This window comes from Thunnus maccoyii, chromosome 9 (assembly GCF_910596095.1).
Source record: "Thunnus maccoyii chromosome 9, fThuMac1.1, whole genome shotgun sequence".
NCBI classification, from domain to species: Eukaryota; Metazoa; Chordata; class Actinopteri; order Scombriformes; family Scombridae; genus Thunnus; species Thunnus maccoyii.
Window position 1 is genome coordinate 15,618,076 of NC_056541.1, and position 12,457 is coordinate 15,630,532.

At 40.5% G+C, this 12,457-nt stretch overlaps 1 protein-coding gene across 4 annotated transcripts in view; it reads left to right on the forward strand.

Annotated features, from left to right (window-relative positions):
* The window catches only part of pde4d (phosphodiesterase 4D, cAMP-specific), a 148,898-nt gene that overhangs the window by 130,332 nt on the left and 6,109 nt on the right, over positions 1-12,457 (forward strand). For all 4 annotated transcript variants that reach the window (XM_042421062.1, XM_042421063.1, XM_042421065.1 and 1 more), the window contains 6 exons: positions 903-1,015; positions 9,533-9,626; positions 10,531-10,706; positions 10,904-11,002; positions 11,105-11,269; positions 11,522-11,621. In XM_042421062.1, coding sequence (XP_042276996.1) covers positions 903-1,015; positions 9,533-9,626; positions 10,531-10,706; positions 10,904-11,002; positions 11,105-11,269; positions 11,522-11,621 — 747 coding nt within the window. The remainder of the gene's footprint in view (positions 1-902; positions 1,016-9,532; positions 9,627-10,530; positions 10,707-10,903; positions 11,003-11,104; positions 11,270-11,521; positions 11,622-12,457) is intronic.

Consider the following 12,457-nt stretch of genomic DNA (forward strand, 5'->3'; position numbering starts at 1 on the left):
TTATGGTTAGCATTTCGTCTGGTGTGAGTGTGTGCGTGTATGCATGTGTGTGTGTCTGTTTGCATCTATGTATGTGTGTGTGTGTGTATGTGTGAGATGTGTTTGTATTTGTTAACTATGTCAGGATGCTATGAACAATCTTGTGTTTGTTCCGTGCTGGACAGCATTGACATGGATATAAACTGGTTCTGAGCATCTTACTGGATCTTCTTTTCCACCATCCCTGTCTTCCCTCCATCCCTCCTATGGCAGACATGGGCCTGCTAAACAGACTGCTCTTCATCCTGCTACATGACTGGAATTACACCTCTCTTATGAATGATAAAGTAAACCTTATACACCTAGATCACTGAGTGTGATATGTGTGCTGTGTATGGGAGATAGTGAGTGAGTCTGTCTGTCTGTGTGTGTGTGTGTGTGTGTGTGTTTGTGTGATTTCTGTTTCTTGCTGTTGATCCGTTTGCTTTGTGGGTTACATTTATTCTCTGCTTTCTTGCTGTTAACATTCATTTGGACACCCATTACTGACTCGGGTGACTTTTTGCCATCCATCAACTGCCACTGTACACCTTGGAATTATATCTGACTTGCTCATACAAGGAAGAAACCAGGATTTGAACTGTAGGACTGCACTGGAGTTTTTTTTCTCCAAGGGGAATCAGTGAGCTTTGCTACAGCTGACCTTTGACTGCTCATCTGTGGGTTAGGATACAGGACAACAAGGCCCTACTCCCAGGCCCCACATCTGGCTCACTTGTCCAGTATGAAGAGTCACCCATGTGTCTACTCGGGGTATCCCAGCTTAGCTGTATGTGGGGTGGGAGACCCCGGGCCTGGACCGTCCACTAGCCCTCTGAAGCGGGTGCTTACTGACCCCTTGCCCTCCTGTCTTGCTCCTGCAGAGGAGGCCTACCAGAAACTGGCCACTGAGACCCTGGAGGAGCTGGACTGGTGCCTGGACCAGCTGGAGACGCTGCAGACAAGACACTCAGTCAGTGAGATGGCCTCCAACAAGGTAAGAATAATAAAAAAGTTTACACTAACTTGTTGAAACAGTGCTTTCATCTTGTATCAGTTTCTCTCTGATGGAAGTACTGAAACAGTTTTTGGTAATTTTTCAGACTTCACATGCATTACTATATGAATGCAACATGTATAGAAGCTGCTACCCAGGATTCACTCTGGTGTGTTTTTTGTGGCTGATGTGGACATGATGTGCTATTAAACTTGGGTTTGAGTGTGACAAATACACAATATAGTGCAGTGCCAAAGGTATATTTGTTGTTAAGTATATCCAATCCAAAGTTACAATATTACTTATATCATTATATACAGTGTTTACCACAGGTAACAGATTTTTTTGTGGTCTAAGATCATACAGCTGATATTAAAGTAGGTTCATTTCTGATAATGGAAAGCTTTTTTTAATACAATTGCTAATAAATGCAAAATTTCTGCAGACTTTTTAATCAATCCACACCTTTAACTGCATTTCCATACATCCTTGTTAATGAAACAAATCTTTTTTAGAATGATTCATTCTACATTAGGGGAAGTCTGATGTACTATACAGTGGATATTCATTCAGCAGCAGTGAGGCATTGTTTATTGCACAATGACAAGCCAAGCTGATGTGCAACATGGCTGTATTAAATATTACAAGGTGCTGCTTGATCCAGCACATTACAGGTTGTTATTTGATTTGTATCGTTTTTGGTGTAATATTAACTAAACATGACCTCTTCTGTGTGTGACCTGTTCCTTTGCCACCAAGCCTCTCCTTGTTCGTTTGTCACATGCTTATCAACCCATAGTAGTTATCATGCAGACTTGAGGATATTGTACAATCCCTGCTTGGTTGTTATATGGGTTATATGACAACCATATGAATATATTACGTGCTTTAATGCTTTTCCAGCATTCAGCCATCAAAGCACACATTGGACTGTTTGTGTTGTATTGTCTATGAGTGTTAGTGATAGCATCGTCATGCAGACAGGGAGTTGTGCTTTGAGCATGCTCAGTCGCCTCCAGTGTGTGTGTATGGGTGTGTGTGTGTGTGTGTGTGTGTGTGTGTGGAGGAAGGCTGCTGCGCCGCTCTGAATGCTGATCAGCTTTAGGCTCTGGTGATGTCACACACTGTGATGTCACATGAGGAGGGATGGACCAAGAGGAGAGGCAGGGAGGACGGACAGACAAAGGAATTACACAAATGCTCAGTGCTGATGTTACCATGATCACAACACATGACCGGGACATCTAGCTGATTTGAAAGTGAAAAGATTTGTTTAAAAAAAAACATGTAACGTGCACCGCCTCACCAATGCTCACCAGCACAGCTATCTCTGGTTGTCATGGCAACAGCCACAGGCCCAACCAGCCTGTTATCTCACTCCAGCAACACACATCATAGGTAATGTAGTCACTACATCTCCCACACATAGCCATTACTGTGTGTCTACATCCTGCAGACTTTCATTTATCAGTACTCTACATAAGCCTAATTCATCAATGAAGGGAAGTCTAAGTTTAAAAAGAAACAATACGATGGAATTCCCTTCAAGTAAATTGAATTAAAATTACAGCAAAGCATTCACATCCATTTCCTGTGTCCTGTGACATTCCTGTGAAAATCATTTACTCCAGTGCGTTTGTAATGTCCTTTAGCAGTCATCTTGTTTAGTAGCTGTTAAATAATTGTGTTGTATTTGATTTGTGGAGACAGTGCAGTCACCTCTACTGCTTCCCCCACCCCACACTAATGACCCCAATCAGATTTTGACATAACCTAGGAAAATAACGCAAGTCACCTCTGATTTCAGCATTCTCAATGTTACTCTATTAAGTCCAGGGGCTGCTGTAACTGTAGGTCAAACAAGGTGACATACCTGTTTGATATTGAATGTTTCACACCAGGGAGATGACATGTTCACTCTTATTATTGCTGTAGAATTCACAAAGCAGTTGAAATACATAATGCACAAACCAATGTTTATTTTCAGTTCACTATACTATTCGCCTCCATCTCGAAGATCAACTTTTTACAACACTTTGTTCAGAGTGTAATGGTGCACCCAAACTAATGAAATTCATAGAGAGAGATGAGTTAATCTGTTAAATTAATCTGGAGGTACTTGTTTCGGATGCTCCTGTGGTTGCATTTCCACTCTTGGTGTGGATGTTGGTGTCTAGCTAGCTTTGCTTTGAGAACAGTGTGTGCCAGTCAAGCTTGCTCAGATAACATATTAGAGTAAAGGATTTGAGATAATCCTGATGACCATTTTGGGGTTGGAAGAGTAGCTTTTAGTGAAAACAAGATCTCCTAGAGCAAAATTTCTTAGTGTTTTTGGTTGTGTCATGATCCACTTTGACTGCCTCTGTTGGCTCTGCTATCAGACAGTAACCGGTCAGATGTAGTAATGATTCAAAACATCTTACCAGAGAAAGATCCTGCTGTTATGATGGATCCTTGACCTATGGTAATTTCCATGGTTGAAGTGGTGTCGTAGGTGGACACTTGCAGTGTTTTCTATAATCAACGCATGTCTGGATCCTCTCTCTGATCACCACACTTCCAGTCTGGCTAAAACCTTAATTGTGGAGATGCCTTAGCGGGTCAGTGGTGCAACAATTTTAATTATTTGATTCTCCCGTTGGTGTACAAAAACTCTAGATCCCCACAACACAGCCATCTCTTACAATAATTTCCAACATTTGTTGATTGTATGGACTGAATTCGAGTTTTATTAAGCCATCCCATAAGGACATAACAGTAAACACTTTGCTGCTCATTGTCTAATCTGCATTGCATCCACTTGTGAGTCATCCAGGACATCCCTCATCAATACTTGGTTATTTCCTTTTCTCTGACTTTTTCAGGTACAAGCAGTCTGCTAATTGCATCTCCCTTTTCACTTGGGGAATCCGCTTTTTTTGTGAAAAGAGTATGAATTATAAATGGACATCCATACAAATACTGGAATTTTGTAATTCCAAACATAAGCAGCCATTCCAAACCTTCTTAAGCTGCTATTGAAGTTAAGCAAACCATTCTCCATTGTTCTGATGCCATACAGTGAGGCATAACATGACAGAGTGAGATGACATCACCTCAGCTGACTGTAGCAGTACTTTTGATTTCTGAAATGCCTGTCCATGATGTTCCATATTTCCAGCAAACATTGTGTCATAGTAACTCATTTTTAGGGGGGGGGGGGGGCAACAGGTTGACTAGGGATTTGTTGTTGTAATTCAACAATCCCAGATTTGTGTCACATTTGTTGGAGAATGGCTTGCATGTTGTCAGTAAGGTTTTAGCATTTCAGCATCCAATCTGTGTCCAGAATATTTCACTTTATCTTGGATAAAGGTGAGCGTTGTTCTTTTGTGCTGCAGCCTGACCCCTTCTCATCTTATCATCTTTACTATTCATTAATATAACATCCAGATAAAATACTACTGTTAACATGCTTTGCAGGAGGCTTTCATGATCCTTTGGAATATCAGATCTCCAACAAGCAAAAACACTTCATAGTCACACTCAGGCTCTGTAGGGTTAGGGTTAGTTCATGTTTGAACTCAGGTTTTGTTGATCCCTTTTTACTTGAAACTCAACCTCGATTCTGCTACATACTGCTATGATCTCAAAAGTTCAGTCTTTATTCAGTAATGACAAAATTCAGAGATTTATCCTTTTACTGACTCGTTGGTCTTACTTGTACAGGAGTCAAACTTTAATATCTACAAATTTTTCATGTTGTTTCAGGTTTTCAGTTGCTGGTGGGTTTTGTCTCTTGCATTTTTGGGCTGAGAAAGCGTCTCATTAGGCTGTTGATCAGTGCTTTGCTGCACACATGAGAATGACTCTTTGGCTATTCTCAATTTGATCAGTTGTATCTCTCCACTTCTCTGGTCTTTGTCTGTTATTTATTTTATCATAGTGGTCATCAGAGGTTTAAAATGATAACTGTCCACATATGTGTTTCTATCACTACATTTTGTTCAGATCAAGAATGGACAGCAGATTTACTTCTCACAGTCAGTGGTACATTCATTGAAAACAGTAGCGGCAATTATAGTGTTTCTGCTCTCTCTGTATTCTGGAGAGAGGGGGTGTCTGCCACCAGAATAAATATGAGAATGTGAGAAAAGAAACAAATGCAACAGAGATCTGCAGGTGTCATGGGCTATATACAGCAGGGAGTGGATATTTTTGGTCACTCTGTCGAAGAACAAATTACACACTAGTCACAGCTGAGCTTGGTGTGACACTTTCCAATTTTTACCCAATAGTTTGTGTTCACACCTCACGGCTAAGCTATCAATACATGTGTGTATTTGCGTGACAGAGAAAGGGAGTTTGTGTGGATGGGAGGAGTGTCTGTGGGTGTATATTTGTGGATATGCTTTAGTAGGGAATAAACTGTCTGAGTGTATGTGTGTGTGTGTGTGTGTGTGTGTGTGTGTGTGTGTGTGTGTGTGGGCGTGTGCTGGCCTGCTTGGCTCTGAGTCAATCAAAGCCGCTGGATCTCAGTTAGCCAGTGGTCTCATCTGCTCCAGCGTAGCTGTAAATTACTCACAGTGCCAGGCTGGCTGTAGCAGTGGGGTGTAAAGTAAGCAGAGACAGGTTTGGTCCCTTTTCAATCCATGTAACCACTGGACCATCACAGACACACAGCACACGCATGTATGCACACGCACGCACACACACACACACACTGAGGATGAAGAGAGAACAGACATCCTCTTGTCAGAAAGGTTCATAGACTGTAGAGGCTGCTTGTCATCAACAAGATTCAAGATTAAACTATATTTTCTTTACAGACTTAAAGGCTGTCTGTCTTTTTTACATCGTAAATCTATTTTTCAGTCAACTTTTATACCAGTACCTAATTCTATATTCTATATTATTATGCCACCCAATCAGCCTCAACACAGTGTGCATTGCTGTATTGACTAGGAGGGATCATCTCATGTTATGGATGTAAAAATACATATGATATTAAAAATTGCCTTGTAATTCATGCTGGGCATCATTTGAAATATTTTGCTATTAGTGTTGCTATTATACCTGAGTTTCAGTAAAACAAAACACTCTTATCAACACTTTGGAAACCCCTTTTTCATTTGACAAAAGAATCCAAAGTCATCAAATGTTGAACAGCAAAACAAGAACTTTGCCTAATAAAAGTAGTCTAAAACTGGCAAAATGTTGATATAAATTAGGAACTGTCTGATCATAGAATAAGCAAACAAGATCATGAATCTGACCAGACCTCTGATGTCAACTGTCAGTACTCAACAGTTTTTGAGGTTTAATACCTGTCTGCACTGAAAACTACAGGACGGTAATTCCTAAGACATTACATATGTATGGCAGGATTCAGGTACTGTGCACCTTTTTACATAGAATGAACTGCAAAGAGCTCTCAAGCTAGATTATTTCATTCCCCTTTAATTTATTTGTATCTGACTACATATTTTCTTAACCATGGCCATGGTTTTGAGCGCTGGTTGTGTGGTTGAATGTTAGATCTGACTGTTATCAGACAATGTTTTTTGTTCTCAAGTCTCTCTTGAAAAGTAGATCTTGGCCTCTATGGGACTACTTGATTAAATAAAATAACAGTAAAACAATTATTAATTATATAATTATTATAGTTATTGACTGCTATTGAATCAGTAGCAATAGATGGTTTCAGTTTATTTTATAAGGGAACAGTTTGTACTACTAATGATTCGGAAAATTTCATTAAAACTATCGCTTCGATAAAGTTTGACCCATTTTCATATAAAGCGGCAACCTCTTGACCTCTGTGACACCCACAGCCGCCTGTGTGGACACGTTGCTTTCAGTCTCTGTCCTAAAGAACCCACTTCATATAACTGTGACGCTCATTCTCTTTGCAACATTAATGGGTTTTCATGTATTTACATCATCTCATCAGTGATGTTACTGTGACTCACCTCCCATGAATACAGTTTTACTGGCATGAAACCTCAGTTTTTCAATATTGTATCATGATGGGTGAGATAACCTGTGCTTACACATCAAACTGTACAGAAGGTTAGGTCACGTACACACATACTGTTGCGTGTTATGTGAATAAGTCTTGCATAAACACAAACAAGCACGTACTCACATGCAAAAACACACACAAAATCCCCCCTCTGCCCCCCCACCACACTGCAGGAATTGAAGGAAAAAGGAAGGGGTAGATTTTCCACTGACTTCAGTCCCAGCCAATCACACAGCAGGTGACCTCAAGTCTGTTCCAATCCAAGCCAATCAGAGGTGATGATGAGCTCACACTTCTTTCATATCTGGGCCCTGATTTGCTGCCACTGTGTGACACTGTGAGAGAAGCAGCCTGTGCTCTTCACATGGGAGCTTGTGTCATAGACACTGAAGCAAGCAGTCAGGCAGCCAGCCCTGTTTGGGAGCTGTTGACTGGAAAATTTTGCTGTCCTGGTGCTTTGGCATCTACCAAGCATCCGCACCATCATCAATTATTCACGACCTCAGCAGTGTGTTCCTGTATCCAAGTGTATATGTGTGTGTGTGTGTGTGTGCGCGTGCACATGTCAGTGTGTATCACAGTGTGTGTGGTCACGATATGCTCTCATTGGATCTTTGGGGAGCCACCTTTTATCCGCTCCTCTCTCAGAATCTGCTTTTCCTCTCTGCTTCCTGGAACATGGGCTTGTTTCTGTGGAAATTCTCAGGACATAAACATGATGCTTCATTTATGGATTCTGTACAGCTGATTTACACTAAACCGAGCTCTGAAGGCTCTTCAGGTTGAGAATTTTTAGTAGCCAGAGCTGTGGACTGTTTTTGTTTTGCTAGCTGTCTAGTGCTTTCATCACCCGAACTGTATTTTGGGCTATAAACCTATACCTTTCCGTTTCTGGATCTTTTTTGTTGATTTGTCAAAATGCCTGAAGCAAATTATTTGCTCTCTGTGTCCTGGGGATATATAAAGGTAAGATGTGGTCTTGAATGCGTTTATTTTAAATCATTAGTCAGGTATGTTTTTTTTTCCCTACACCTATTTTAATGTGATGTGTTGAATTTCATTTCCAGAGAATGGAAGTAATTTTGTCACTGAGATTTATCCTTGACAAAGATTTGGATGCATGATACCACAATTAGAAAGTACAGACTGTATATAACTTGCCAACATGTCACCCATGGAATGATGCTTCATAGGTGTGACATTTCTGGATCCATTATCCATTTTGATGGATAGCTGATGGTGCACAGAAAAACATATGTAGTTACATTTTGAAGTGAGTTGGGATTTAAAATCATGGATCTTTTGATGCATTTATACACCTTATAATCATTATTTAGTCATTTCATGATTTTAATGACACAAGTGTGCTCTGATGTGGGCTAAACCAGTAACTCTAAGAGCTCTGTGAACACCTTTTTAGGTCAGTAATCCTCTGGGTAGCTGGTTGCTCCATATTGTTTGATGTAATGAGGGATGTAGGGAGGGAAAAGTAGTAATCTCTAGCATTCAATTTATTTGTTTTATTAATTTAGTTTGATCTAAATACAGCTTTACTGACATGTATCTGTTGTTTTGCTACTGTGCTGGCTCTTACTACCTGACATTACACTACAGATGGTCCTTTACCTCTTGTGTCTCCATTTTAAAAAGGCACCCAGTGAATACCCATGGGTGTTATTCAATAGGATGTCAGTACACAATTGCGCAGTAAGCACTCTGCAGTATTGTAATGGTCTATTTTAAGTGATCAATATTAATCAATATACGTACCATTATGCATTTAGACCAAAGCCAGAATAATTCAGACAATGCAGAGGCTTTGTTCGAGAGGTTTTGTTTTTTGCGAGTCGTTTCGTAACTCTGTTGTTTTGCATCTACTTTGGAAAATCCCTGATTTCAAGCATTGTCCTCCACATCAATTAGTTTGGTCTTCAAATGAAAAGCCAGAGCTAAATTTAGGTCTTCCACTCCAATTAGGCACAGGAGAGGAAGAGAGAATGATGTGGGGGAGAGAGGGATAAACAGGTGGTGCGGCAGAGGAGGAAAATGCAATTGAAAGAAAAAAACTGTGAAAATGGGTTACTGATTATTAGGCAGTAGCCCTCTGACCTGTGTGTGTGTGTGTGTGTGTGTGTGTGTGTGTGTGTATGTGTGCATATGTTCATCAGAGATGGTGACAATCCTGGGTACAGCTTCTGTGATTCTGTGATGTGAAGTCTTCCAGTAAAATTCCAAGCTGACAAAATAATTAGATTTTTCCACTGACATCATGAAACTATATTTTCATCACAGTGAAAGTTGTGAGTCAAAATTGTGAAGTCAAATGAGCACTGTTTATTTGTCTTTTGAACTGTTACCTGATGTATTTAGATGTGTATATGATGACTCTATTAAAAAATGTACTGTAATTGTGATTTTTTTTTCTGCCCTGTATTACACACTGTCAAACTCCTTATCCCTGTGTGTGTGTGTGTGTGTGTGTGTGTGTGTGTGTGTGTGTGTGTGCATTTCAGTTCAAGAGGATGTTGAACAGGGAGCTGACTCACCTATCAGAGATGAGCCGTTCTGGGAACCAGGTGTCTGAGTTCATCTCCAGCACCTTCCTGGGTGAGTGATGACACAGGAAGATAGACTCACTGGTTCGAAATAAAAAAAAAAATCTCTGTTCCGCCTGAACAATGAGAATTAATATGGTGAAATCTTCAGAATGTGTCCCTTGTTGTACTTAGCTACAGACGAGCAGTATTCATACTGTTTATATTCACATAAACAAGATAAACCAGTTTCTACTTACAGCAGAATATAGAAGTGTCATCGTATGAAATTCGCACACTCTTTCTAGAAGCAAGCTGTTTAGATTTTGGTGGTCAAAGGTCAAGGTCACTGTGACCTCCAGTCAGTCCCATTCTTATGAATGAGATAGGATAAAAGGATGAAGTGTTGACATTTTATATCCAAAAGGTCAAAGGTCAACTTCACTCTGATATCATAATGTTCTGCAAAAACGCATATCTGGCCATTATTCAACATCATAACTTAGGAACAGAAGGGGAGATTGTGACCATATTTCACATTTGGTCGGATACTGAATCGGTGACACTAATCTAGGGTGCCCACCGTGAAACTGTGGTGATTGTATAGATCTTCTGTGCTGCTGGGTTGAAGATGTGTATGAAGCATCCACATTTTAGAATTTATAGCTTCTTTGCAGCAACATCCATATCTGAAGCTTTGTCTACTGTCATGGCTACAACGGCTATCAGAATCAGCTTTATTGGCCAAGCATGTGAATGCACTTTATACCTTTTAATAAATTCCTTCAAAGTCTTCACTACAAATATTATATGAGTGTAGACAAAATGTAAACTACAATTTTAAGGGTTGGCGGGGTCATACAACTGTAAGGCGATATTTCTAGTTTTATCTGATTTAACCACTACAACACAAACCCAAAGCATATTTCTATTGAGACTTCAATCAACCTCATATGTCATATCCATGTATGTTTCAGACAAGCAACATGAAGTGGAGATGCCATCCCCTCAGACGCAGAAGGAGAAGGAGAAGAAGAACAAGCCAATGTCTCAGATCAGCGGGGTGAAAAAGCTGCAACACTCCTCCAGCCTCACAAACTCCAATATCCCTCGCTTCGGGGTCAAGACCGAGACCGAGGATGAACTCGCTAAGGTGCGTTTGTGTGTCCTGGCAAACGCTGTGCTGTTTGTCACGTTCACATAAATACACACTCTCAGAAATGTATTTTGGATAGCGATGAAGGAAAAGAAGGATGGAGAAGGAGATGGGGTTAGAATAAGGAACAAAAGAAGGAAAAGATTAAAAATGTTTTGTTTTTTTCTGAATGTCTCTTTATATTCCTTCATCAGGAGCTGGAGCATGTGAATAAATGGGGCCTTAACGTTTTTAAAATCTCAGAGTTCTCTGGGAATCGGCCACTGACAGTCATGATGTATACAATATTCCAGGTAACGACCATCACTTTTTCTTTTTGTCTTGATTTGATTTTTCACTGCTGAGGAAGTGTTCGTTTTGACGGTAAACTCCTTTTTGTGTTTTTGGGTTTGTAGGAGCGAGACTTGTTAAAAACTTTTAAAATTCCACTTGACACCTTTATAACATACCTGATGACCTTAGAAGACCATTATCATGGCGATGTGGCCTACCATAACAACATCCATGCTGCTGACGTCACCCAGTCAACTCACGTGCTGCTATCCACCCCCGCCCTCGAGGTGAGGTGTACGCCCACACACACACACATCACACACACATATACACACACAAACCAATTGAACATGCTCACACACATTCACAGACATATACACGTATGCTCAACCACACAGCCCACACCTCCACAGTCAGCTTCAATCAAACTCTAGCTCACAGTCCAATCAGTGGCTTTTACTTGCAAGGATATTTTTGTCCAATGATTTGATTCTCTCATCAATGCCCTCCTCCCCTCTTTGCTCGGTTCTTTCTTCCAGGCTGTGTTCACAGATCTTGAGATCCTAGCTGCCATCTTTGCCAGTGCTATTCACGATGTGGACCATCCTGGAGTTTCCAACCAGTTCCTCATCAACACCAGTGAGTCTAAATACAGCGCTGTCTTAGCAGCTACGTCAGTGGCTTAGCAGCGTCATTAGTGCGCATTTACATACACACGCACACACACACGCACGCGCTCAAAGTCTCATACCCAGGTGGGAACATGCACACTGTAGCCTCTGCCTCACTAGCACACACACGCTAGCAATGAACCTTTCTTTCATCAATGAAATTTCATATGTAAACCAAACTAGGATACATGATTAGAGGGCAGAAATATTCAAAACAGAACACACGCGCACACATATTAACATAATGTTCATGCATATGTGCATGTCTTCACTAGCATGTTTTTCTTTTTTGTCACGTGTGATGGCTTTGACATGTGATTCCAAGGCAGAGGAGTTCAAAGAGGAGATCAATAGTGCCTTTTCCCTGTAACACAACATCATTCTCTGCTCAGGCTAACATCTTTTCTGGGAAAGAAAAAAAAAACATCCACCTAAAACACATGTATGCAGATGTAGTAGGCCACATTGTGTGGATGAATGGATATGGATCAAAGAGTCCACATGGTTGATTCACCCAAATTAAAAAAATCACAAAGATTTCTCAGCCAGTTGCAGTTAGCATGTAAATTTTTCCATTTTGGAAGGGGTGTTATTTTGCCCTAACCAATTAGCAGTGACAGGAATCATTTTCAGTTGACACAAACACGTCGACTGCTAGAATCTCATGCCAATCAAAGAAATATGTCCTTTTAAAACTTTTTATTTCTGCAGTTGACTAACAAAAGCCTGCATAGCTGCGTCAATGTCATCAACACTTCACGCCACTGTTTCTGTTGCATTTTATATGTCACCATTTTTAAGTCT